Consider the following 24,234-nt stretch of genomic DNA (forward strand, 5'->3'; position numbering starts at 1 on the left):
TGGGCTGAGTACTTTAAAGTTTCTTAATTTGTCATAGAGCACAGTCAGGGTTGGGCAATTAAGTATGACACGTACTCTGGATTATTGATTCAAATTACAAAAAAATTACATTAATATAATCTGTGCAGATTCTATTTAAAAATGTAAAGTTAGATGCGTTATCAAGGATTTCCTTGGTTGTTAGTTTTTTTTAAATCACAAAGTCAATTAAATAGATTTGATTGTGTTCATAATTCTTAAAATAAACTCAAAGTATTTAGTAACTACATGAAGAAACAAGTGTTTGACAGGCAAACAGAATAGCCAAAAGGAAAACCTACATTTTTGCGTGTGATGTTCACTTTACATAAGCAAAAATTATTTCGGTTAACAAACAAAGTTATTTTTGATAGAATTTATAAATATTTGTCTTAACCGCACATTTCTTCATAATCTACTTTTTAATTTCATACTCTAAATTTCCCATATTAGCATCTTCATCATCCCAGTTTTCATTTACCGCGTTAACGATGTTGCTGTTGCACTGCTGCGCTCAAAACGCCGACAGTTCCGTCGGGACATCAAGTCAGCGTTTTATTGAGTGTCAGACTCCCCGCCTACCGGAGACACCACTGAAAACCTCGCTTTACCTCCAGCACTTAGAAAGGTGAGCTCAGATCACCTTTTGCGCTGTGTTGAGGAGGTTTTCCTGCAGGGGGAAGCGGAAGACACTTGCACCTGCGAGATGAAACTAACTAAAGCTTTCGCGGAGTTTCAGCTGGGCTGGCCTCACATGCATTACGTCTTTGCTGTGCTCTGTCTTTTTGTCGTGGTGTATAAATTAACAATTCTACTTGCGAAAAGAAGGGAAGCACTGCGAAACTTCCAAGCTTTTGGGGGGCCGCCGCCACACTGGCTGTTTGGACATGTTCTCGAGGTAACTGTCTCAACACACTCGCAGCAGCTGTAACATATGTAACCGTCCAGTAAAACTGACCACACCATGTTGGAGAACACCGTTCTGCAAACAGAGACACACAGTTGACAAACAACCCGATTTACACGTGTAAAGTCTGCCTGCTGTGATGTCTTTCAGTTGTACTTTTTCTCTTTCAGTTTAAACAAGATGGGACAGATATGGACAAAGTAGTGAAATGGGGACAAGAGTACTCATATGTTTTTCCAATGTGGTTTGGCCCCTTTGTCAGTATCATCAATATTCAGCATCCAGATTATGCAAAAACTATCCTGACATCATCAGGTGTGAGAAATGTTTTGCGTTGTTGCTGTGCTGATGCACATTTATAAAAGTTTAGTAAAGTTAAAAGTCCCTAACGCCGTTTTTATTTGTTTCATTTCCTAACAGAGCCAAAAGATGATTTTGCCTACCGGTTCATTGAGGGTTGGATTGGTAAGGCTCATTTGTCTCCCTCTTACAGCATTTCAAGTGCAGAGTTGTTTGCTTTGCTGCTTTCCTCACTCGTGCACATGTTCTTCAGGAAATGGGTTGTTGGTGTCAGAAGGTCAGAAGTGGTTCCGTCACAGAAGGCTCTTAACGCCAGGTTTCCATTATGATGTTTTGAAACCATACGTAAAATTGATGTCAGAGTCTGCTCAGATTATGTTGGTACGTTATAGACAATTTAGTTGCAAAATTGATAAATAAAAAGTCAGAGTCATGATGTGTTGTACAACACGTGCCAGTAAATGTTAGAGAAGTAAAGCAGGAGCAGTGTCTGTATCCTGCAGAGAGATCACATCTGTTCTCTCATTGTTGGCAGGATAAGTGGGAAAGTTATGCAAGCACAAATGAGCCTTTTGAATTGTTTAAACACGTGAGCCTCATGACACTGGACAGCATTATGAAGTGTGCCTTCAGCTGCTACAGCAACTGTCAGACAGAGGGGTGAGCCCAGATGAATCTTGTTAAAGAGTCATTTACAGTGTCAGTTTTATGTTGAGTCTTTTGTTGTTGTAAATCTGCATTTAATGTTTGCCTCCTTTGTCATTTCAGTGGAACAAATGCATACATCAAAGCAGTGTATGATCTCAGTTTTCTAATTAACCTTCGGCTCAGAATGTTTCCGTACCACAGCGACCTCATTTTCCACCTTAGCCCACATGGTTTCAGATATAGAAAAGCACGTCAGGTGGCTCTCAGTCATACAGGTAAGCTTTGCTTTGATTCATCTGAACCATTGCAAAATGTCAGTGAGCCTCGCTCACTGACATCAAAATCAAAATCAAAATTCAGATCAAAATTCTTATATTTTATATTCTTTTCTGAAGAGGAAGTTATAAGAAAGAGGAGAGAAGCACTAAGAGAAGAGAAGGAGCTTGGACAAATACAGGCAAAGAGATATTTGGACTTTCTGGACATCCTTCTCTTTGCAAGAGTATGTTATGTGTCATCAGTTTCAGCCTCTTACTTCAACACATTTCACATTGTAGGATTTCCTTAATGTATAGGCAAGTGACAAACTGGGGTTTTCCTGCATAAAGGTCATACAGAAAATAAGACAAGCGCCAACTTGAGATCATGTCACATATCTGAAGTATTGGCATAAAGCTGAAATAGCATATGCATGCCGCAAATAAGCAAAGATGCATGCTGTTACCAAGCTGCATATTAATGTCCTCTGACACAAAGACAATGATCAGCCTTTTCATTCTCATGAGCAGCAACCTAAATACAAGATCTCTTTTGTGTAGAGACTGATCAACACTGGTTAGTGTTTTGTCCAGTTTTTTTTTCCAAAAACTTCTCTTAACTGCAGATTTTAAGGGCTGTCTCAGCTACTATGTTTATTCTCTTAGCTTTCATGAGATGTTAAAAAAATAGGTTCATGCTGTGACTCACTCTTCATTTCAACAAAGTTTAAAACACATTAAAACACATAAAATGATCCCATTTTTATTTGACTATATGTATTTTAACTGAAAATCCCGTGAATTGCAAAATTTATATCACATGAATAAATTATTGCGTAATAATTGTATAATATTCATATAATCAACTGATAATGAAGGAATAGAAAGAATCCTCCCTTTATGAGTATATCATAGCAAATTGTTGTCCTTGGCAGGAAAAATTAAAAACAATAATTAACTGCATGGCAGGTGTTTGCTTAAAAAAAAACAACAATTAGTGCTATATATGGCTTAAGAAGAACAGCGGACCTTGATACTTCGGCTACTGAATAAATTCCCAATTTTATAAAGGTATCTGTATAAGGATGAATGTTATCCAGCTAAAGCTGAGTTGAAGTCGGGTGATGCAGTAATATAATGAGCCTGAACAGTAAAAGTAACAAAGCACTTTTATTGAGAAGCCCAGTTAGAGTATAGTGCAGTCCATTCTGTCTTTTATCAACTGTAAATATCCTTTATTTCACCGCCAGGATGAGAACCAGCAGGGTCTGTCAGATGAAGATATGCGGGCAGAAGTGGACACCTTCATGTTTGAGGGCCATGACACCACAGCCAGTGGCCTGTCTTTCATCCTCTACTGTCTGGCCTGCAACCCAGAACATCAGAAGATTTGCAGGAAGGAGATAATGGAGGCCCTGCATGACAAGGAAACCATGGAGTGGTAGGCTTATGAAAGGACAACATTGCAGTAGGGAAACAAGTTGGTGCCATTCCGTGTTGCCAAAACTTTATTAAGAGACATATAAACAAGATATGTTTCTTATTCTTTTACTTCACTAACACTGCATGTCTGTCTCATTTTAAGGGAGGATCTCAGTAAAATCCCATACACTACCATGTGCATAAAAGAAGCTCTCCGCCTTTACCCCCCTGTACCAGGAATTGCCAGAAAAACCACCAAAACTGTAACCTTTTGTGATGGGAGAACTGTGCCTGCAGGTCAGTGATTTTACTCTCTTGTTATTATCAAAGAGTAAACATTAAATGTCTTCACTTAACAATGTTTTTGGAAACATTTCATGCTACATGGTAAACACAAGTTCTTAACCGACTTTGTTTTTCTTTACATACATAAATTACATTTCTTTACATTTCCATAAAGGACCTATATTGACTTAGTACTTATTACTTTATTATTCTACAAGGTTACATTGGTATTATTTGATTGTACTGTCACATACAGTATCTTTTCTGTAAACTAGTATAAATCTCTTAAACGTGGGCATAAAGTACGCCGCCACCTACACATTATGTTTACAGGAGCTGCTCAGCCATGGGAACCCATGAGCCACGAAGCTCCAGGCACACAGTTTTTGTGCTGATGTTGATGCCAGAGGAGGTTTGGAGCTCTGCAGTAACTGAGTCAGCAGAGTGTTGGAGATTTTTATGCACTCTGCATGTTTGCATGGTCTGGCACTTCATGGCTGAGTTGCTGTAGTTCTTAAACACTTCTAATTTGCAATAATACCACTTACACCTGATCACGCTGCATGGCTAGCTGCTTGATTTTATGTTTCTGTGCCAACTGGACTTAAAACACCTGCATTTGGATTAGGATGTGCGTCACAGTACATTTTTCCATATGGTGTATGTTTTGTTGTGTATGTGTATTTGTTTTGTTTGTAAGATAATGTTCAGCTACACACACCCTATAATCTTTTAATAATAATGAGCTAAGTACACATTTCTTTCAAATTTGTAGGTTCTGTTGTTGGAATAAGTGTGTATGGAATTCACAGGAATGCATCTGTCTGGGAAAACCCTAATGTGAGTAAAGACAATTTTATTCCCAGCACAACTTACTACATAGAAGACATCATCAATAGAATCTATGATGAAATAAAATTATGAAGTTTGTCAGCACTCTGCTCATAAGGCTGCATACAGTATGTCAAATAACTGAAGAAGCAATCATGAAACCGGTGCATTAAACGAATTACTAGTGCTGTATTTGCTGAGATGGGTGGGTCCCTGGTGCCAAAGTGGACCTCAGGACAGATTCAAGCTGGTTTAATGACTTACTATATTATGTGTGTCAGAATGCAGTTTTCTCTGCACAAGTGATAAGGGTGATAAGGTTCAGAAAACAAGTAATACACATAACACTGCTCTCTTTCTTTGTCCTGTATTACATTAGGTCTTTGACCCTCTGCGTTTCCTACCAGAGAACATTGCCAAGAGATCCCCTCATGCTTTTGTGCCCTTCTCAGCTGGGCCAAGGTTTGTCCTCACCTGAAACTATATCACTGTATAGAGACCGCTTGCAGTAGTCTCAAGTATGTGAATGTGTAACTTAGCACTAACCCCATTTCCATCAACACAATAAAAACTGGCTTTATAATGGGCTAGAGCAAGTAGGCCAAAGGGTGAACTCACTGTAATCTAAGATTGATCCCATTTAAAATGCAAGTACCTTTGGCCCTGAATGTTAAAAAAATAACATACTATACTCATCCCTCCTGTCCACTTTCTGCATGTCCTAATCTCTGAAGGATCAAATTAGTTTCATAATTTTTCAGTTCTTGAGAATATTGCCTTGTATATTTCTTACATTTAATATTTTCCTCCCTCAGAAACTGCATTGGTCAGAACTTTGCTATGAATGAGATGAAAGTGGTGACAGCTCTGACACTGAAGCGATACCAGCTCATAGCGGAGCCCACTATGAAACCCAAGATCATCCCCCGACTGGTTCTCCGCTCACTCAATGGCATCCACATCAAGATCAAACCTTTAGACGCAGAGAGCTAAAGTGCACTAACTGCAAGAACTGCTCAAAATTACTGTATTTAGAAAGTAAATAATTTACGTTGATTTGAAATACTTCTACTATGTAACTGAGCTTTTACATATAATTTAATTTAACTCTGTCGTGCAGTTTATGTTTTGGGAGAAATGAAAAAAAATCTGCTTTTTATACTAAAACACTAAAGGAGAAGCTTGTGGTAGTACATTTACTGTAATGCCACAGATTTGTAGTAAATGGCATTGCACTTACATCATTTGCAGTGTAAGGCTGTAGATAAAATTCTAGTAATTACAACTTCTGTCACATTTTTACACATCACTTAATATTTCTATTTTAAACACCAAGCAACTGTGGCCATTTTGAGATAGAGGAAGAGGACTTGTGCTATGCTGTAAATTAATATGCTATAAATTAAATTAGCACTCAGATTCCATCAAAATATGATAAGAAAAATGATCCAAAAAAAGTTCTTCACTGTATTTTAGTAGTCAGGATCAACCCAAACAAAAAGGGTAAATTGAGCTGATATTTCAATATTACTTCTATTGTTTACAGAAGAGGTCCCTTTGACCTGTAATGAAGAACATTTATCTGTGTTTGTGCATTTATATGAAGTCTTATCAAGTCAGGATGAAGGCAATTCATAGATATGTGATCAAAGTTTATCTCTGGAATATAGCCTTATTTTACAGAGGCAGACTGTAAAGTTGATGCTAAAAATGTGGACAATATATCAAACTACTTGCATTGCATTTAGAGTGTATCCTCATATAAACAGCTTATTGTAAATCTGAAATCTCAGTTTTTGATATCAAGGCAAATTGACACTGGAGTGCTGCATATGGTTAATTAAATGTAAGAAAAATGACAAAACCTTTACCTCTGACTATCTTTGAGTCCACTTGTCCTTTAAGAGGGGAAGGTTACCAAAAATCAATACAAGGTTTTTCTGAGTGGTCATATTAATCCAGTGATGAGACATTTCTATCCTCTTGGGGGCAGGGCTGCCACTCACAGGGCATGAGGGGCCACTGAATAGTTGGACTAAAAAAATGATCTTAGGTAGATGGTGTGGCCTTTGTTGTCAGCATATCCCTGACACCATCTACTACAGAGCTTTTATTGTGTTCACAATTGTGTTACTGCATTTTTACAGTCCGGACAACCAAGATGACATAATTAGATAGCAAATGCAATTAAACAACATCAGTTTACACTGGCGCCTTGTTCAAGCCCCCCCTCCATGACCTCGTCGACATCCAACCTGGAAAAAATACACAAAACAACATTCAGTTGCCTCGACGTGTAAACAAACCTAGAGAAGGGACACAAAAAAGGACAGCATAAATACAGAGGAGAGAGGGAGATAAGAGAACCTGGAGGACAAAGCTCCAGATCCGAACATCAGTAACTGACAGGCAAGGGGGAGAGAGAGGTCCCAGGATGGTTGATGATCCAGAACATAGAGACCTGAGAGGAAGAGAAGAGGGAGCATCAAAGCAGTCGAACAAACACAAAGGTTATTCCACAGCAGTTTTTAGCTGCCAAGAATTAATGTACACTGGTCTCTGTGCTGCATATGCTGTCAAAAACACGCTGATATCCAGCATTTGCAGCTTTAGTGAGTGCAGTTTCATCGGAGTGACAGGTCTTGGAAGCAGACTGGGAAAAAAAAAAAGGTTGAAAATGATTATTGTTCCCCGTGAGGGCTCATACACTACCAGTCAAAAGTTTGGATACACCTTCTCATTTCATGGTTTTTCTTTATTTTCATGACTTTTTAGATTTTCACTGAAGGCATCAAAACTATGAATGAAACCAAGGATTTATGTAGTAAACAAAAAAGTGTGAAATAACTCAAAAGGTTTTATATTTTAGATTCCATGAAATAGTCACCGTTCGCTTTGATTACTCATTTGCAGACTCCTGGCATTCTCTCACTGAGCTTCATCAGGTCGTCACCTGAAATGGTTTCCCAACAGTCTTGAAGGAGTTCCCAGAGATGCTGAGCACTTGTTGACCTTTTGCCTTCACTCTGTGGTCCATCTCATCCCAACCTATCTCGATTGGGTTTATGTCAGGTGGCTGTAGAGGCCAGGCCATCTGGCGCAGCACTCCATCACTCTCCTTTTTGGCCAAATAGCCCTTACACAGCCTGGAGGTGTGTTTGGGGTCATTGTCCTGTTGTAAAATAGATGACGGTCCAACTAAACTCAAACCGGATGGGATGGCATGTCGCTGCAGGATCCTGTGGTAGCCATGCTGGTTTACTGTGACTTCAGTTTTGAATAAATTCTCAACAGTGTCATTGGGAAAACACCCCCAACACCATCACACCTCCTCATCCATGCTTCATGGTGGGAACCATGCATGTAGAGACCATCCGTTCACTTTTTCTGTGTCACACAGACACGGTGGGTGGAACCAAAGATCTCAAACTTGGCAAAGTACAGATTTAAACTGGTTTAATGTCCATTCCTTGTGTTCCTTGGCCCAAACAAATCTGTTCTGCTTGTTGCTTTTCCTTAGCTGTGGTTTCTTAGCAGCCATTTGATCATAAAGGCCTGATTCACACAGTCTCCTCTTCTGCGCAACACAACTGATGGTCCCAACCCCATTAAGAAGACAAGAAATTCCACAAATGAACCCTGAAAAAACCCTGTGAAGTGAAAACATGTTGATTTAATGCTGTTTTAAAGATCCTGAGACAAGAGCAAGGGTTTGCAGCACTGTCAACAAAGCAAAGGGAGGCTACTCTAGAATATAAAACACATTTGGTGCCTGGTGGTGTACATTACCAACACATTCAGAAAGACATGACTGGTCGGTAATCAGTAACCAATAGCCGAGACTGCTTAAGTCAAAGATACTGTAAACCACAACAGTTTCAAAGTTAGGAGGGAGTAGTTTCACATTTCATCAGTTACTGAATGCAGGTCAGAAAACTGCAAATTAATAACTAAATGGGAGCTTCAGGAGATCTTTCCACAGTTAAGTTGACACAACCATATGATAAGTTTTTAAGCAAACACCTATAAGACAACATTTGAAGTGAAGCAGTCTCAGAATTTGTTAAAGTCTATCTGCAACAGGATTCTTAACAGATCCTGCAGAAGCTGGAGACAAAGCAATTTTATATAATCTATTATGTCAGAAAGGTGAGAAATTAAGCAATGGCTTCCCTTAAGTGTCAAAAACACACCATGAAGCCAGAGAATTATGCTATTCTAGCAACGAGCAGAGCACACTTATCATTTAGTTCAAGTGAAAAGGTTTCTGTTTTTATTTACACCATTTGTGCACCAGTCTCCTGCAGGCCTGTTAGACAGCATGCGTACATGCTTCTGCAAACCAGAAATCTGATTCACCATCTCGCTTTAGGTAGGCAGAGATGGAAGTGAATATGGGGGGCAAGACCGCTGCACTTAAGTCCCAACTTCAGTTTCACTGCCTATCTCTGTTGTTAGACAGGCCAGGTGCTGGAGCAATTTCACAACAAGAGTCGTTAAAGCGTGTGCAGAAGTGTCACGAAGACACGCTATAATCCCCTTCTGCACAACGAGTGAAAGTATCAAGAAGGGCCAGAAAGGCTCATGAGTCAAAAGTACTCTTTTATTTACAGTCATATTACAAAATCCACACACCCACAAGGACAAAAAGTCACCAGCACAGGTTGTATAAAAATGAAATGTCCTCTTTCTTTTGATGTCAGGTTGCCAACCTTTTGCTGATTTAAAGATCCTATTAACTGATCACTTGAATTTCCTGTGAAAACTCCTGAAATGCATTGCATCTTCTGTCGCTGCCTCATGCAGAAATAACCTCAAGCCGACTTGACTTAGCTTTTTGGCCGATGTCAGACCAGGCACCACATCAAAAAGAAACAACAATGTTATGTGGCACCCTTGTGGTCAGAATGCATGCTGCGCTGAGACCACAGCATTTAATCTGCGATTCCAGCTAGGAACCTTTGCTACAAATCACTAACCCTCTCCTCTCAATTACTACTACGTCTGTTCTGTCCACATTTGAAAGAGAAAAATCCAAACCACTATACTATATAAGATGTAACACAATTTAATGGTGCACTTAAACTTGGCCACAGTCTTTATTAACCAGTTACAGTCAGCTGATTACATGTTTGACACAGAGAACTTATAACCGTTACTGTGGAGAAAGATACACCTATGCCTCAAATTTGTTCAAAACAGTAGTATGTTGTATAAACTGCACTGCACTGTTTCATGTGAGAGATGCTAACATGCTACGTGACATTTAGAATAATCTAAATCCAAATTCTCTTTTTACCAACCTTTTATTTTGCCTTTTAAGCTGTTATTTGTTCTTGTGCTAGTGTATACTCAGCTGTGTTCTGTTAGTGCTTAGCAAAAGTTCACTTAAATGCCGAGCAGAACAAAACTGTGAGAGTACACCTGTGGTGGAAAAGTGGGCAACAAACCATTTAAAAGGAATATACTTGAAAAAACCAAAGAACACATATGATCAGAATACTGTTTGGACAGGGCAAATAGCTTATCAGCGACATGTGAACGTTTAGAAGCTTGAAGCACCACTTTCATGTGATGCCACATATATAACAATGATTTCTGTAAGTGTGTCGCCAGTGTCACTGAAAATGCTGACCTTTGTGCACAAGCCACCACCTAGTGGCTTGTTGGAAAAAACGCAGGACACTTTAGTTCATATGATGCTGGTCTAATATATGGAATGAAAAGCTTGCAGTGAGTAATACACTTGTATTATATGTTTTCATGATAAAAATCAGCCCTGTGTTTTGACAGAAATTCAGTTCATATCTGCAATCTCTGACCCTGCCGACTCATCACAGTAAAATTTGATAGAAAAGTACATTTTGCTTTCCTTTAATAGTATTTTCAACATTCTAAAGGAGTGAAAAAAATATTGAAATTGTAGAAAAAATACAACCTTACATCAAATTCATCAAAAACATAACTCGATGACCCACCATATCTTCGTAACGAATCACTCAGATAACCATACCTGCCACTTTGAGCCTCAGATGCTAAGTCCTGTAAATGTATTTTAATTTTCTTTGCAATCAATAAGCTTCTACTTATCAGCTACCAGTTTAACAGATGTAGACATATCTTGTGACAGACCAAAACAGAACTTGTGTGATGACTTCTTGTAATGACAACGTGTACACAACAAATTAAAAGAAAAAAACAAAACAAAATCGAAAACAAAACAAAAAAATGGAAGTGAATGGCTCCATCTCGTCCAGGTCACAGTCCCTGATGTTTCTGCTGGTAACCTGAGAGTCAGCAGCTTTGAGAAACTGGTTAGATGAGTAGTGAAGGGGTGGGTTTCTTGCCTGGCCAAGTTTCTTTGGCATACTTCTTTTTTCGTGGCTCGTTGTGGGTCTCCGGTAGGTAAGGAGCTGTTACAGGTGTGGGGTTGAGAGTGACAGGTGGCTGTGGAGCCTCGGGGGCCAGGTCTACCTCTGGTGCTGGGTTAGGGAAAGGGAGAGGAAGCCCTCCCTGCATGGCAACACCTCCTGGAGCTCCCATCGGCTGGTTCTCATGACTGGTGGGAGGCAAGTCCCCATAGAGACCACCACCAAAATTGTATCCGTGCATGCGTTTTGAAGTCAGGTCATCAAAACCCAAAGTGTTCTGACCCTCTGATCTTCGTTTCTACAGCAGGGATAGCAGAGCATCAGCTTCACAGTTCATACACTTAATAAATGTTTACCTTTCCAAGTCATACAGCTAGACCACAGGAAATAGTGTTACACTGGGCATACTGGGGCCACCCAGTGAGCTACACAGGACAACTTTTTATTTTTGCAAAAAATGCACATTTATCAACTTAAAATTACATTTCTTTAACCATCCTGTCAGCTAAATGTATGTGACATCAAAACTTACCTTTATAGGGATGACAGCAGTCTGCACCATATTTCTGAAGCGCCCAACAGAGGGGTCTATATCCTCTGTAAAGATTTAAAGAACAGTTGGTATACATTATCGCTAGGGGCATTTCTTCTCATTAGAATTCAAAATCAACATATTTGATCAATGACATATCTGCACACCATAAGCCACCTCACTGCAAACCCACATTAATTAATGTGCTTCTAGCCTGGAATGAAAAGTATCCAAATTTAGTTTATTTGGCTTAATCTTAACTAATCTAATCATCAAAGCTCATTTTCTTCTCATGTACATGCTGTAAATAAAATAACAATCCACTAGTTTTTGGGTAACTAACTTGAGTACCTGGATTAATGATGGAATCTTCTTCACTGAAGGTAACTCTGGAATTTTTTCGTTTCCTCTTGGGCCTCTGGATTTCCAGGTTGCCTTCCTCAATGGTCAGGAGGGAGATGCGCTTGTTGTGAGCTGTGTTGAACTCTGTCAGGTTCTGCCAGGTTAAAAACATTACATATGAGCAAAATAGCTGCATGAATGTCAAAATATCCCAACATAACAACACGATATACCGGAACAAACTTGATAGAAAAAAACAGTATTATAAAGTCAAGGAGAACATTGAACATTTGCACAAGCCAATGTCAAACATGTCATGTGATGCTGATAAATCAAAAAAAACATCTACAAAAAAAAAAAAAAAAAATAGATTTAAACAGTGTCAACACTGGGTTTGTGGTAAGGCTGGAAAATGTATGTACGAAGCAAACCTCAATAAAGTTTGAATTCCTGATTATTAAATAAGATCAAAGGTGTGTTTTAAAGCTAGCCTAACTTAAGCCGGGCATACACTGTGCGATTTTTTCAGTCGCGTTATTCAGCTTCAGCTCAAACTGCACGATTGACTCGCAGGGGTTAGAAGTTCGTCGGTCACGATGCAGGGTCTCACACTATACGGCCCGATGCTCTGATGCAACCTGAGTGCTCACACTGTGCGTCCATAACATGAAGGTTATAACGGAAATTCTGTCACTCGCTCTCCCTCTCTGTCTTTCACTCACACAGACACGCACACCACCACCATCAACTTTGCTAAATTACTAATAAAAAACATTGATCAGGCAGCTGTGATTGAGCAGCGGTGTAAATCCAACTATTTTCACAGTTGTTTTGGTCGTGATAATTTTGTGAGGCCACATCGAAAAGACTCAGATGAGCTTTCCAAAGTTCTACAAGTGCCTCCATCGCTTGTGTCCAGATCACACGCTGCACTGCTGTGCTACTCCGGTGACACCCTCACGATGGGGGATTTCAAATCCTCCCGATCAAGCGATTGATGATCGGGAGCTGGTCGTGAGGTGTTAATCGCTTCTCATTACCCCACGTATACTACACGATGAACGACGCACGATCAAGGCCAAACTCGGGCCGATCAACAAAACGGTTGCATGACTGAAAAATCGGCTCAAAATGGGCCAAAAATCGCACAGTGTAAGCCCAGCATTATAAAAAGTAACATTTGGAGTTTTCTAGTCAGAAGAAGTATTGCAGTATCATTTGCATTATGAGTGAAGGGGTTACAAATTTATGGCAAAGAGCTTAGCCTATTTAAACAGACCTATTTTAGTGTTTTTCAGGTATTCACATCAGCCATGATATTTATTTTCCGTGCAGTTCATTTTTCAGAATATAAACTAACTGTACCTCCAGTTCTGTCTCTTCTTCTGGAAGCCCGAGCAGTCCTTTCAGCTCCTCATCATCTCCCGTCTTGCTGTCCCCTGTGCCAGCACTCCCTTGGGTTTGAGGTTTCTCTCTGATGGTGTAAGTCCGTGTTGAGGCCCCAAAAGATATTGTAGAGTCTATGGGAACCTGCTGAGGCTTGTGGGCCTCCAGCCGAATGTGTCCAAGGAAAGTACCGTGCGCTAAATGGTGACATCAAGCACAGTTTTAGGACTGATGTGTGTAGCTAAGCCTGATGTAATAATGAAAGAACAACACTTCAAGATAGTCCTGTAAATCAGTCAAAGAGTAAATCAAGACTTTGAATCAAACAATACAATTTGTCAATATTTGGTAACTTTTCTGACTTGTCTAACCCGGTAATATTAAATACTAATATAACAATGACCGTTGCATTATCACATTTAAGCGCATGACTGGTGTGATCAAACTGCAATTCTTCTTTATATCCAGTTATTCTTATAAATGTGATTTTTAGTCCTTTTTAGTCCATTCTCTATTACATCATTTTCATTAATATGTTTTTGCTAATATTTTTAAAAAGGTCCAATGCGTCCCACTTTCTTGCAAAAACTCAGTTGCCAGTTTGGCATATCTTGTTTCTATTTATTTTTTGCAGCAAATGAGAAAGAGAGAATTCATAACTGCTACACAAGACAACTACTTCTTTTGAATGCTTGAATCCTAACCCTAACCCCGGCTCCAACAGTCTCAGTCGTTGTGTCCTTGGGCAAGACACTTCACCCGCTGCCTCCTGGTGGTGGTCAGAGGGCCCGGTGGCGCCAGTGTCCGGCAGCCTCGCCTCTGTCAGTGCGTCCCAGGGTGGCTGTGGCTACAATGTAGCTTGCCATCACCAGTGTGTGAATGTGTGTGTGAATGGGTGGATGACTGAATGTGTAAAGCGCTTTGGGGTCCTTAGGGACTAGTAAAGCGCTATACAAATACAGGCCATTTACCATTTAGCAGCCACCACCCACTCTTTCCCTTTCGCTGCCTAGCCAATCAATATGTCATCTGCTCCATCCTTAGGCTCCAGCCTTACCTACATCTCACTCGCTCCTCAGTGTGCTGTATTCCTAGCCTACCAGTAATCCTGTCTACTTCCTTCATCTCCCTGACTACTGAATATTTGAATACTTTCTTGTACTGACTACTGAATATTTGAATACTTTCTTGTACTGTCTTATTCCATGACAAAGTCTCCTTGTCCTCTTTGCTCTGTCCAGACGATGCACCAAACAGCTTTGCCTGAGCACTTCAGCTGTATTTTCCCAGTCATCTGGTAAATTTATCCTAAGACCCAGAGCCTGTCTCCTCAACTCCTCTCTAAATTCCACACCAGCATTCTCCCTCCATAAACTTCCACCATGGAATCTTTGGCTCTGCCATCACTCTGCTCTTCTTCTAGATTTCCAAAGTCATCCTACAAACTACCATCTAGTGCTGCTTAGCTACCACCTCACCACCACCTTGCAGTTTCCTGTCTGTTTTGCACCTTGTGCAAAGGATATAGTTCGCCTACACCACCCATGTCTATTCTTTTGTTACTACAAACTGTCCTTCCACATTCCTCTCCTTAACACCATACCTCAAACATCCTCATCACCTCTGTTCCTTTCACCTACATGTCCACTGAAGCCTGGTCCATTCGCCAGCCTCTCCCTCCTTTGAACACTCTCTACCAACCTTCATCCAACTTACTCCAGAATTCATTTCTCTCCTTTATGACCTGCAACCTCTGGGTTACACGCATCGAGGCACGTGCAGCATTGAACATCACTGACTATGTAATCTGTACATTATTATTTTTAAGTTTTCCATGAAATCAGAAATTACTTTTTTAAAAATGATAACTTGGTTGAACATCAACTCTGAATCACTACATATCAGTGCTATATACATATGGACTATCAGATACGTGCAGATGAAGATAAACAATAAGACTTTCCAATTACAATCTGACCCTGATGCCTAGCATTATTGCTTTAAAAATTAACTGATTATCAAAACAATTAGAATATTGTTGTGGATTATTTTTGTCTATCCAGCAGTCTATTGTTCAACAAATTATTTGAGCGATAATGAGCACTAATGGCTGCACATAATAGATTAATTTTATTCCTTTTTAGCCCTTAGCTTTTTCAGAAAGTGATGTAGAGTATACAAGTATGACTGAAGATCGTGTCTTACTGCTGTTGAGGTCTATGAGGAAGACCCTTTTCAGGTGTTTGTGGTAGACTAGTGCAGCGTGAACACGAGAGCACGACTGATGGTCAATGGTGAAGTCACACCAGTCGGGGTTCCTCCCAAATAGGTAGTACTTCTTTTCATCTATGATCAGTTTCTAGAAGGAGAGACAAGAGTCAGTGACTTGGCCTTGAAAACAAGCCAGAGAAGAAGCCTGAATAACGTTTCTGTGCCTCTGAGCCATAACTCCACAGTGTTGCTTCCACTGAAAAGCTTAAAACTCAGGGCTGATGCTACTGTCGCACCGTTTGAAGCCATGCAGCCAAAGCAGACTGTCAGGCTCGTATCTGGTGCATTCAAGTAACCTACTACCAACATTATTAACCATTGCATGCAGTTCACAAGTATGCAATACTATAAATTGTTAGTCCAGTGTAACATCTCCAAACTTCCAGTTACCTCTATCAGTTTGTCTCCCTTCATCACGTCCAGGTGGAGCCCAGGGGGCGGTTTGCCTGCCCTAAGAGAAAACAGTTTTAAACATTAAAGCTGTCCAAGTTAATGTTATACGTGGACAGTGGATCATTATTATAAAAACATGGCTATACTCCATTGTCTCCCCTTGCTACAGTTAAGGATTTGTTCAAAAAAAACGAGTCACTCAACCTCTGCACTCATAGAAACGTGCTCAAGACTGATACTTTTACATACAGACAAACTTATTAAATTATATCCTGCGTATACATGTGATTTATTTCCTCTTTTCATGATCAGAATTAAAGCTGCACATAAACGACGGGTCTTAATAAGAAAAAAAGCCAACGCCATTTGTAGATACACACCAGCGTTAGCCTGCTTAGATGCTAACATTAGCTACTGTGAAAAGCAGCTATTCTCCTATGTAGAAAGTTACATTGATAATTAAGTGAATGCTAATCTGCTCATTTGCACCTGATATCACATAACAAGCTAACGGCTACAACTTTAGCACGTGCATTTTCTCACCATGATGGACAATCAAAAGGAGGGGGACTGTCTTTGCTTATTTTAGTCGCCATCTTGCCTCAGCTTCTCAAAGCAGAGCTGCATGCTGGGTAAACGTCACTTCGGATTACTGGGAAATGTAGTCCTGTAATACTGCCAAACATTAAATAGAATATTATACGACGTTTTCTCATTTATTCCGACTTTAACTTAAAATAAGTGGTAATAAAGAATAATACATGAATTTTCTAAGAATGTTCAAACCAATAAGGTGGTGGTGGGGGGGATTAAGCTAACACCGACTTTGTGTTACCACAAGAACCAGCAGGGGTCCCTATTCCCCAAATTTCTAAGTCAACACTGTTAAAAAGTCAAATCAGATAAAATAAAGGATATTGCGTTTCCGTGATCAGTGGTTTGAATGAAGATAGGAATGCGGGTCCCTCGGGGGTATCTATTTGGGGCAACGGTACTAATAGCTGGTGTGGGCGGACTCTGTGTCAAGCACTGATCTTCAGAGCTTTTTGTGGTTCTTGGAAACTCTGAGTTGAGTCAAACGCTAAAAACCGCTGCCTGCCTTCCTTGATATGTCAAGGTGGGAGGATATCTAGCCTCTCCTTGCTGCAGATAGAAGTGTCATAGGCTTAGAAAAGCACTAAGAGCAGGAAGTGCTGAGAGAGAAAGATGACACATGGCTAAAACGAATATCACAAAGAGCCTGAAATATTAGTGAAAAAAAAAAAAAGCTATCAGTGTGTTCTCGCATCTGTGCTCTGAGAGTTTTTTCTTTTGCATTTTTAGAGGTTATCATAGTGCATGTATTTATTGAAGCCTTGCGCAATGTGTTCACACTGATTTTGGCCACAGCGTTAAGTAGAGCAGCTTGACTATCAAACAAGAAAAAAGAAATATAACATGTTCACACTGCAAAACTGCAATTGCGATTTGCTCCTTTTAAAGTCTTTCGTCCTCTCCCCCTCTCTCCCTCTCTCTCTTTCACTCTTACACACACACCCACACAGACCCAAAAAATTAAGATGTATAAAAAGCTCAAAGTTAGGGTGTGGATGTTTCATTTTATTTTTCGTAGCAGGCTTTATGCTGTAATCCCAAAAAATTAAATAAAACATCATTTTGGATACTTATTTACCACCTTCACAGCAATGAGGCTTTGCCAGATTGCTTTGTCCCCGTATGTGAATGCACAAGTTGTGCAAAGAGATCCTGTAACTTCCTCATTCACTTTTGTGGTTTTTAACTGAGAAAGCACCCCCGTTTTGTGCTGCGCTTGTCATTTGCTGCCTGCCTTCATTTTTGGTTGCACACACACAGAGGCAGCAGTGATGGCAGGCACCACTGCTTTGCCACTTCAGGAATTCATCGCGTCATTGGACGATAACTGTCTGCCAAAAATTTTGCAAGTTTGCTCTGGAGTATATTTCCAAGGTAGTTTTTTTTAAAATTATTATTATTAGTTTTCTTCAGTGAGATGGCGTGTACAGAAGGACGAAGCTGACGAGATTATAGATTACTTCATTGCTGTGTGCTTCTCTGTGTTGTGTCTGTCTTGCATAAATTTAAAGTTACAATCTAGTGTACATTCCTTTTACATTTTGTACATTTTTAACCCTAAATTAGAAGTTATTATATATAAAAAGAACAGTGAGCATTTGTTGTGTTGCTCACGGCTCGCAACTGGAAATAATTCCCATTAGAGTCTATGCGTTCATGTGCTGGTTAAGAAATCTTAATCATTTTTGTTCCTTCAATTTCTTATTTTCTGTTCCAGGTTCTATATATGAAATTTCTGGGAGTGAAGTGTGCTTTTCCACTGGGGATCTAATAAAGGTCACTAAAATTGAGCTCCTATCAGTTTCCTGTCAAGACGTGGCAAACAATGAAACATTTGAGCTGCCTATCAGCCACACAGGTTGGTCTAGAGAAATTCTTGTATGAATGGTTAAATCTATTTTGTAGAACTACAATGACTTTTTTTTTTCTTCTCAGGCTTGTTCAAGGTTGTTCCAGAGGAGATGCCATACAGTACGGTAGAGGAGATGGTCAGCCTGAGGCCAGTAGGCCTCGACTCCTCTCTTCCCTTCACTTTCTCCAGCCACTCCAAGATGACCATTGGCAATTTAGCACTGGGGGCTGGGACAGCTTTGACGGTGCTCTCTGTTGAGAAACACAAGGATCAAGAGGATCAAGTCCGCTGCCTTATTCGAGGACAACAAGAAGCCTCAGCTGAAGTGTGCATCCCTGTTTCTTTCCGAGGGGAGTTCTATGAGTGTGAGAGTGAGGAGCGCTTTACCCTGCGGGAGATCATGTCCTCGTCGTCCCTGCGTAGCCGAAGGTTTCGCTTTGTCAATGCTACCAAGTGTGATCGACCTCTTATCCTCAGTCCAGTATACCATGTCCAGGCTGTCATGAACTGTAAGAACAGCCTGCTTTTTAACTATTTAACTACTATTTAACATAATGTTGATCAGGATTTATTATTTGTGTGTGAACCCTACAGTGCGCTATGTTAATGCAAAGTTTGGGAACTTCCACTTTAACTTCCACCTTAATTTAAATTCTTCGCCCATGACATTTTATTGTTCCTCTATTTATGCATTATATAAGCAATATTTGTGCATATTAAAATTATACACTTGAAGCCAATGATAGTATGACATATAGTACATACTATGCTATAAAACAGTTAAAGTTAATGCCACCTTGAAAAACATCAGCATATCATTAAAAGCAATTAATCTATATGATGCACTGTATCATAGTTAAACATAGAGTACTTATAAGTATATATGCTTGTGGAAATGTACGTGCATTTTGCTTATATTTGTAACCTCGAGAATTTAAATTCAGAACAAAAAAAAGCACAGTTCAACTGTACTGCACTCATACCAAATTTAAATATACCTAATATGCTTCACTGCCTTCCTCTCTTTCTTCTACAGTGAGGAAGAATGTGGTGAAGTTCCCATCCAGCTTAGAAGTGGATGTGGTCGATGTCACCGAGCTGTGTAAAGATGTGAATTTTATTGTACCCCTTTCTCTGAGTGAAGTCCACTCTGAGCCGAATAAATCATTCCCTGGAGTGGTGGAGATCATCGAAGACCCAGAGACGCGCTCCCTGTTCAAGTGCAGCTGGCTACCAGAGCTCCGCAAGAATGGGCACCTGATTTTTCACAAAAAAGGAACCTCACCCATGATTTTATTATCCACTTTGAAGAGCAGGAAAACACCTCAGTACTTCCTGGTGTCTCAGCAATATGGTGGACGCTTCCGGAGACGGCCAAGAGAGTTTAATTCAGTATACGAGCTGTATGTTGCTTCAATCCACGCGCCAGGTCTGAAGGTCAGCGTAACAAGGAACTGTGAGGAAGTGGAAGAGGAGGGCCTCCCTGCCCTCAGTGTGGGGGAACAGCTTGAGGTTGTGCGTTGCGATAGGATGGTGTTACCCTGTGAAGGCAAATCAGGACAGAACCAGTCGGTAGAGGCTCTCTTGTGCTATCGCCTTCAAGAGTCGGACGATGAGGATGATGATGATGATGAGGATCAGGTGAAAAGGGAGGATGAAAAGGAGGAGATTATTATGCCTCTTTACATGGAGGGTCACTTTGTGGAAGTACTCAGTGACAACAAAAAGTACAAACTTTGTGACTTGGGGAAGCAGTTTAGCTTGCCTCTGGATGTTAAAGTGGTGGGCCGTGATACAGAACTCGAGAAGGATCCCCTCTATGGGTTTTCATGTCTCAGAATAGAGGCAGCTATGTTGGAACCCACCATTCAGGCAAGCTTTGTACACAAGCCAGAGTACTGTTTCGAGATCCCAACTCAGTGGCTCTCAATGTCTGTCTATTTTACTACAGACCCCCTCCCATGGCCCAAAGATCAACCCCCCAAGTTTCAAGTGGAAAGAGTTACCGAAGTTGCAGACACATTCTTTTATGAATTTCGCAAACTTGGTAACTCAGATGCGGAGCCGCCACCTCGACCACCAAAGCGAAACATGTCATTTTCGGCACCTCCCAAAAAAACAAAGAAATCAAAGAAGGCAAACAAATCCAAACATCAAGCAGACAAAAGCGTCCCAACCAAACAGTTCAGCGACTTGACTTTGAATAACAAAAAGAGGCCCCCCGCTCCACCACCTCCCGTGAGTGTAACTTTTCAATGCATGTAAAACATTTTCGAAAGTTATTATTTTAAAGGTTACGGCTCAGCTGAGGTTGTTAAGATTTTCTTGTCATGTCAGGTTTCTCATGAAACCCCACTACAGGGAAACTAATAAACAGATGCTCATAATGTGACTTTCAGGAAATGAACTAAGCAAAAATAACAAATTGGTGCTTCCACTTTTTTTTCTGTGGTAAAGAAGCCATGCATGTAATAAAACAGAAAATTTCCTCTTTTGTGCAGGCTAATGAAGATGAGCCCCCACCACTTGTGCCCCGAAAGTTCTCAGCAGTTGACCAAACCATAGGCAAGGCTCTGCCAAACACTTATGTACAAATGAAGGAGTCTACTAAAACAGGTGGGGCTCTGTTTAATATAATGTTTTAAGAGAGCCACTGATTTGTCTCTTACAAAACTTATAGTGCAGCTGCTGGAGATTTATTGCAGCCATGGACTAATAAGCATTCTCTATATTTATATTAAAACAGTGTTTGCAGGACAACCTCTAAATTTGAGAAATTTTCACCATGGGAAAAAGTTTATATATGGTTTATATAAAGACCAAAAAAAGTTGAGAATACTGGCAGACTTTGGCTTCCCTCTGCATCTCTAAAACAAATGTAACTGTGACTTTTCACAAGCCACAGAGTCATCAAGACCACTAAAAGCACATAGAGTAACAATTTGTTCTGCCCTAACGCACAGAACTAAACTTAAAGTAAATGAATGTGAAGAAGGGTTAAAAATCAGCTTCACCTGCACTATATACACAAAAGTACTGGGCATCTTTGAATTCAGAGGGTTTTAGTCCCATTTCAGCAGCTGTATAAAACCAAGCATCTAGCCATGCAGTCTGCCTTTGCAAACATCTGATAAAGAATGGTTTGTTCTTAAGAGCTCGTGTCAATAGATAGTCCACCATCAACTGTAACATATAGTTGAAAAGTGGAAGCGTCTTAGAACCACAACAACTCAGCCATGAAGTAGCAGACCACGTAAAGTTACAGAGCGGGGTTGCCAAGTGCTGAGGTGCACAGTGCGTAAAAGTTGCCAAACATCTGTAATGTCAGTATAACTGCAGCGTTCCAAACCTCTTTTGGCATTAACATCAGCACAAAAACTGTGTGCATGGAGCTTCAAGGCATGGGTTTTCGTGGCTGAGCAGCTCCTGTAGCTGTAATGTGCAGGTGACCCAGTACTTTTATCCATGTAGTCTACAAATACACAAAAGCAAACAGTGAACATGAACTGAATAGTAATGAAAAACATATCAATTTTAAGAAAAATGCTGAATGTCTTATTGTCTCAGTAATGTGCAATTTATATGTAAAAAACACAGACATAAGTATATTTAATTAAAAGTATGTGCATATGCATATGTAAATATACAAATTACCTAATGTATTAATAATGCATTAGGATGCATTAAATGCAAATAATAAGAATTTTGCCGTGTTTATCACACCATGTTTATTGTCCATTCACCATAGACGCAAAGTTACACAATAACCACAGACCATAAACAGCATGTGCAGATTGAGAAAGTCTATGGCTTTGGAGACCTTATCATTTCTAATATATTCATGCTTTCATTTACTTACTATTACTCTTCGTCACTTAACAAAATCCACAATGGCGCCTTAATTCCAAGTGTGTTCCTGTATAAGATTCAACCAATCACCCAATAGTATCTCAGGAGACGTTCTTCCTATAGAAGTGAAATGTGTTTAGTCATTTCGATTGGCTGCATCAGAAAGTGAAGTGAAAGGTGGTGATAGGTGGTGTATGTGATGGGTGGTGCATAAATATTTGGTGGTGCATAAATCGCATGTTTTCTGAAAGGTAGACATTCAGTGTGCGGCACATTTGATAAGTTACAGTAAGGATAAATATAAGAATATTGTGAAATATAGTATTACTAACAATAATCTTTCCACCAGGGAGTGTGCCTGAGGATGAAAATGGGGACAGTGACCATGACTATGAAACTGTGGATGACACTTTGGCTGTTATGATGAAGAAAGCACAAGAGAATGTTATGTTCTACTAAAGGAAATATCTTCTACATCTTCTGCAACAGAGAAAAATCCTGCTTGAGCAGTGAGAACTGAACTGTTGGCTGAGGTATTGCAGTTTGTGAGTCCACTCACTGAAAAAAAGGTCTGAATTGTTTTTCATTTTTGTGTTTTTTTTACCAACTATAAGGGTAGATGATTTTAATATATAGCTTGACATAACTTTAAATTATTCAGCATATTCCTGAGAGTATATAAGTACGGTTTCTCTGATGATCCATGACTTATTTTGAAGGATATAAAATTATAATATATATTTTTCTTTACCCCCCAACACAAGTGCTGTGCAGGGCTGGTTGACATGACATAGTTCAGTAACAGCTTTGCCCAGAATAAATACAAACTTGGTGGTGTTTTCACATCTGTTTACTCACATGGTCAGCAAAATTTTTTACCTCATAACTTTATACCCAGAACTATACTTCAATGTTTTCAGTAATCGTGTATTCAAACTTTGAACATATACCACTCTTGTAGTTCAAACACTTTTTGTTGTATACAAACTTGTTTAGAAATTGTTGATTTAACCATGTGGTAATCGAGGCTGTCTTTCAGCTTCGTGTACAGATCCGTATTTATATTGTGAGGTACTAAGTAGCTAGTTACTGTATATAATGCCTTCTTGTACATAGTTACAGCAACAAACTATAGGATAATATGCAGTCGAACATGACACCATAAATTACAGCCTTTAAAATTACCAGTGTTAAATCAATAACTTCTCTCAAAAATGCATATTAATAAGCTTCAAACTGAGGTATCAAAGGATTGTATTCTGTTACACAAGTATACAACATATATGTATGTCAAACTCCTACTGCATACATGCAAACTCTAAAGAGAAATAGCTCACCCCACTCATTGATGGAAGGCATTTGTCTAAACCGCAACATTGTAACGCTGCAGCACCGGTAGCAGAAGCCGTCCCTCTAACCACATCAAACTATTTATCTGTGAACAGAAATGTATTTGCCTTCTTTTTTTTTTATTTTGCAAATTAACTCCTGGGAGGAGTAGAAACATTTTCACTGAAAATGAAAGTATGTTTTGCAACTTTGTTAACCGATGGACAATCCATTTTGTGCCATTTTTCTTTGAAAGATTATTTCCACTGCATGTAAATGTGTGGTTGATTTGAATTTTCTATTAGACATTATCATAAAGTATGATTTCTATATGAAACTGGACCTATGTGGTTTATTCCAACTTTGTAAAACTTTGACCTTATATTAGCTATAAAAATGTGTGTGAAACTCTAAGATAAGTGTTAAAGTCAGCGTGTGGTTTTACAGCTAGATGTGTGAAAGCAAACGTGAATTACGCATCTGTTAGGTTTTATAAAATGCAACAAAAAAAACCCCAAACTGACAGACACACACACAGATATATTATATATATATATATATATATATATATATATACACACACATGTGTGTATACTGCATAGTAATGTATCATATATGTGTATATATACACACACACACACACACAC

General features: G+C 39.6%; 3 protein-coding genes and 1 non-coding gene across 6 annotated transcripts; 2 read left to right on the forward strand and 2 right to left on the reverse strand.

The window, feature by feature from the left end:
• The first annotated feature begins 548 nt into the window (after positions 1–548).
• On the forward strand, positions 549–5,747 carry LOC116320931 (cytochrome P450 4B1-like). Of its 2 annotated transcripts, XM_039620001.1 has the most exons (12): positions 557–916; positions 1,096–1,240; positions 1,346–1,390; positions 1,479–1,606; positions 1,761–1,885; positions 1,994–2,148; positions 2,269–2,375; positions 3,381–3,571; positions 3,716–3,849; positions 4,613–4,677; positions 5,048–5,130; positions 5,484–5,747. In XM_039620001.1, the coding sequence occupies exons 1-12, from the start codon at positions 725–727 to the stop codon at positions 5,659–5,661; spliced, it is 1,548 nt and encodes a 515-aa protein (XP_039475935.1). In that variant the 5' UTR covers positions 557–724; the 3' UTR covers positions 5,662–5,747. The 2 variants fall into 2 exon arrangements, with proteins under 2 accessions (XP_039475936.1, XP_039475935.1); XM_039620002.1 differs by lacking the exons at positions 4,613–4,677; positions 5,048–5,130; positions 5,484–5,747 and adding an exon at positions 4,171–4,585 and having other exon boundaries at positions 549–916.
• Positions 5,748–9,250: 3,503 nt separating this feature from the next.
• Positions 9,251–16,638, reverse strand: ppp1r8b (protein phosphatase 1, regulatory subunit 8b). 2 transcript variants are annotated; one of them, XM_031740664.2, is made up of 7 exons: positions 16,507–16,638; positions 15,961–16,021; positions 15,505–15,658; positions 13,279–13,496; positions 11,923–12,067; positions 11,572–11,636; positions 9,251–11,337 (listed from the first exon to the last, which is right to left on the reverse strand). In XM_031740664.2, exons 1-7 carry the CDS (start codon positions 16,557–16,559, stop codon positions 10,984–10,986), a joined length of 1,050 nt encoding a protein of 349 aa, XP_031596524.1. In that variant the 5' UTR covers positions 16,560–16,638; the 3' UTR covers positions 9,251–10,983. The 2 variants fall into 2 exon arrangements, with proteins under 2 accessions (XP_031596524.1, XP_039475943.1); XM_039620009.1 differs by lacking the exon at positions 16,507–16,638 and adding an exon at positions 16,344–16,479.
• Positions 15,727–15,857, reverse strand: LOC116320980. Its single transcript, XR_004199490.1, has one exon.
• A 1,160-nt stretch (positions 16,639–17,798) lies between the features above and the next one.
• Positions 17,799–24,200, forward strand: themis2 (thymocyte selection associated family member 2). Its single transcript, XM_031740727.2, has 6 exons — positions 17,799–17,931; positions 18,275–18,415; positions 18,493–18,918; positions 19,446–20,647; positions 20,911–21,025; positions 22,608–24,200. The coding sequence occupies exons 1-6, from the start codon at positions 17,829–17,831 to the stop codon at positions 22,715–22,717; spliced, it is 2,097 nt and encodes a 698-aa protein (XP_031596587.1). The 5' UTR covers positions 17,799–17,828; the 3' UTR covers positions 22,718–24,200.
• The last annotated feature ends 34 nt before the right edge of the window (positions 24,201–24,234 follow it).

The sequence above is a fragment of the Oreochromis aureus genome, linkage group 11 (assembly GCF_013358895.1).
Source record: "Oreochromis aureus strain Israel breed Guangdong linkage group 11, ZZ_aureus, whole genome shotgun sequence".
NCBI classification, from domain to species: Eukaryota; Metazoa; Chordata; class Actinopteri; order Cichliformes; family Cichlidae; genus Oreochromis; species Oreochromis aureus.